The sequence below is a fragment of the Sphaeroforma arctica genome, assembly GCF_001186125.1.
Source record: "Sphaeroforma arctica JP610 unplaced genomic scaffold supercont1.1143, whole genome shotgun sequence".
Classification (NCBI taxonomy): Eukaryota; class Ichthyosporea; order Ichthyophonida; genus Sphaeroforma; species Sphaeroforma arctica.
The window spans coordinates 17,681-21,422 of NW_014039415.1; the positions used below are offsets into that span (position 1 = coordinate 17,681).

Here is a 3,742-nt window from a genome sequence, read left to right on the forward strand (position 1 = left end):
GTGTGTGTGTGTGTGTGTGTGTGTGTGTGTGTGTGTGTATTTTATCGACATATACATATACCTGTGATATACTTTATGTTCGCGTGTCTATCGGTCCGGACTTCGAATACGTGTAGCGGCGTAAAGATTATCTGCGTTGGCTTGGAATTTCTATTCAAACTGCTCAACTAACGTTTTGCTCTTGCCCCTGCCCAACTCACAGTGTGGAAATGGCGTGTGCGATAGTCCTTACACCGCCACGTGCAGGTGTGATCCTGGCTGGGAAGGCGCCACGTGTTTAAATGAGATAGACGAGTGCATAGAAACACCCGTTGACTGTGGCAGGCATGGTGCGTGCGCGGATAGCTTCCTGAAGGCCATTTGCGACTGTGATGAGGGCTACTCGGGTATTTACTGTGAAATACCGCCTCGGTAGCAAGCGGATAAAGATTAGTGGTATTCAAATTAAAATAAACTGTACATAGTATTTAAAGCGCGGCCGGTGGAATTGGCGGAATTGGTGGAATTTTAATACAAAAAACCTTTGCCTAGAGCTGAATGCTTATTCTGTTTAACAATGTTCAATTTTAGTCCCTGCATAATATTAAACAAAGAGTATTGACAAATACATAGAGGGTGGGGCATATGGCGTACGCTCTAATATTCTCGTCAAGACCTTTTGCGTTTGTGATGACTGCTAAACACTACGGAGTCTAAAGTCGAAAATTGCAATGCCAGACCACCTCTGAAATGTTGCATCAAGACCGGGTTGCTCGTGACGGAATTCTGGATAATCATCGGGGTATTTGATTAGATTTTCGATAAGAGTGGAATGAAACAATAGTAGATTATGATGGCTCAAAAAAGTATTCGATATATAGGGAAGCATAAAGATGCATATTGTGGATCTGAGACAGCGAATACTGGGTTGGTCAGTGCAATTCATCCCCTCCATCATATACTGGCTACATAAGCAATCTGGTTAAGACACCAGTATCTAAATTGGTCTACATTGATCAATGCAAGCATTTTAAGATTCCCTCTTACAATACCTCGATGTTTTGAAAAACATTTGCTCATTTAAATCCTCTTCGGGGAATGACTGTCGATACCTTGTGTGTGAACCGTTTGGATAGTACATTTCGCAGACTCATCACACTGATTGTTAATAATAGTACATAGAAAAAATGGCTTGTTAACAAATTATATATACATATATATAGCTTTATTATGTAGTTGGCAGTTTACTGAAACGGTGCATCTCGCGCGCCAAATCCGGACAGGCAATAACATCTGTCCTTTCTATATCAATCAGTTATGAGGACCACGGGACCATGACCCTTTCATCGAGAAGCTCTGTAGCCCAGGACTCTAGGTTTAGAAACTGAGACTTGCAATTTAGTTTAGCAAGTTGTATCGTGAGCACCACGGGTGATCCGATTCTCATGTGCGCTGAGTAACCTCAAACTGTGGCGATGCGCCATCAGGACCTACGCTGGCCCAAGGACCAAAGTTGCACAGACACTCTTCGGCGGTATCATCCGGGTATTGATAAATGGGTAGACCTCCAATGGTGACCACACCTTCGCTATCAACTTGTATGAAACCATCCTCGCGTAGTGTACTATTATCGGCGACAGTGTCATCGAAAGTGATCTCGCATTCGGGATCGGTTATGATGTATGGCCATACATCTCCGGTGTATAAGTGCTGGCCGTCGTATTTCTCCTCGGCACATTCCTCCTCAGTACCCTCGCAGTCCAGCTCATCCGCCAATGCATTCGAGTCTGGTCTATAGAAGTATACACACTTGGAGTCTGAGCTACTCGGACCTCCAGCTGTTGTCACGTTAGACGCATTGGTAATGATCAAGGCGGGCGAGTCAGGGTCGTTCTGAGGTTCACTATTGCCATAGCTAATGCTATCGTCGATCGAGATTACCAAGGAATTGCACTCTTGACGCCGGGTTACACCGGCATGAGCCACAAAGGAAGCGCTTAATAGAAGTGCCGCTGACAATTTAATTTGTGAATACATGATGAGACTTTGAGGCGAGGCTGGAATGTTTTCGTTAGAAATGGTCGGAAGTGCTGTGCAATGATTGTGAACTCATTGTTTTATAGCTGCAAATAGCTGTGGATATACATTTAGAAGTAAATAAATATATTTCTCTATTGTAGTGAGATCACATCAGTTCGAGTCGAGGAATCTTTAGAGAGGGACGGAGGCTGTCTCTGTACATGTATCATAAATATCAGTGTAAACTGTAAAGACCATCTCTGGAGAAAAATGCTTCGCATAAAAATATTGTGCTCCATATGTTATTTCTTATTTTAGATTGTTTTTTAAATAAATATAATGTTTTGTGAAGTCTTGAAGCCACAGCAGTGAAGCCCGTGCAAGTGATCAACTGATAATAGGTCATAGCCCATAGAGGTGAACACTAAATGCCAAACGGAGGTCGGAGTGTATAATAGAGAAGGCTAAATATGGTCGGAGGACCTGCAATCATCCAAAAATTGTATATATATATAAATTTAAACAAACCAAAAACCTAAATACCATTGATGCGTCATACGCTCTAGAGTCATCTAATTTTTTAAATTTACTTGATTCTGGTTGTATACTGGATTTAGATTGTAGTCATGTAGTGCAACCTTTTTGATGTTAAAAAAAGTACAAGTTAAACTTCTCATTGGACTCCGCTGTCTGTACCCTACTGCCGCAGAGTCGCTGTCGGTCATGAGTCAACACTCAACAGTGGCAGTGTCTGTGGGCTGGCACTGACAGCCTACATACAGGCTACATCAAACATGCCCACTTGCCCCGGCCCCAGGCCCAGGGAGATGTCTCTCTCTCAAACTCTCTCTAGTTACAAATTACTAGAGAGGTAATGAGCACTATTTAGATCTCAAGAGCATTACGCAAGTCGTGTAAATACTAAATAGACAGATTGCTTGCAAATAAAAAGCGCTGTGTACATATGTAAATATTTAGCGAGAACTCAAATTTATGTATTTAAAAAATAAAATAAAGTTTTTTTTAGTAGATAAGCAATGATCCAAGGTATAGTTTCCAAGTTAAATAAATAATACCAACGCCTTCAACTTCTCGTTTAGGATATTGCCTTTTTTAGTATTTACTTTCTTTATTATTTTAACAAAAAAACAAAATAGCTTGATCAGTAGAAAATAGCCACAGCTGTGATCATTTTTAATTCGCAAACATTGCGAGGCTATGTAAATACAAGAGACATATCACGTTGAACAGTCTGTTGTGTACTTGCAATTTGTGGTCCTAAACTGAAGCGAAACTATAGTACATCAGAATTCACAACTCAGAATGTAGTAATGAGATCTGAGGGCCAGGCAGTTTGACAAATCAACAGGTTCCTTGGCAGTCAGTGTTTACTTACAATCGAGGTATATCTTCCGTAGCCAAATAGACGCCTATAGATTTTTGCAGGCAGCGATAGCCCCAAGCATTATATTTACTTCAAAATGCGCATTTGCTCTTTTAACAATTGCATTGGTTGAAACGGAAATTAAGAAATGCATAGTAGACAAGCGTTGACGATAAAGTTGTGTTGAAGTGCGACTGGTTTTGATCTATACGTTTCAGATATGCCGGCTTACTGATATATATTCACACCAGCCCGATACAATTTAAAAATTGACAGATATTTCGCAGATTGAGCAAACAGTCGGTCATTTTAACTTCGAATAATATATCTCCATAAATATATATATGTATATATGTATTA

The 3,742-nt window shown here is 40.6% G+C and overlaps 1 protein-coding gene across 1 annotated transcript; it reads right to left on the reverse strand.

The window, feature by feature from the left end:
* Positions 1-1,199: 1,199 nt before the first annotated feature.
* On the reverse strand, positions 1,200-2,093 carry SARC_10127 (hypothetical protein). Its single transcript, XM_014295840.1, has one exon. The coding sequence runs from the start codon at positions 2,014-2,016 to the stop codon at positions 1,423-1,425; it is 594 nt and encodes a 197-aa protein (XP_014151315.1). The 5' UTR covers positions 2,017-2,093; the 3' UTR covers positions 1,200-1,422.
* Positions 2,094-3,742: the final 1,649 nt, after the last annotated feature.

What these genes read in the sequence shown, in the direction of transcription:
- SARC_10127 (XM_014295840.1), bottom strand. Translation starts at nt 2,016, where the DNA reads ATGTATTCACAAATTAAATTGTCAGCGGCACTTCTATTAAGCGCTTCC.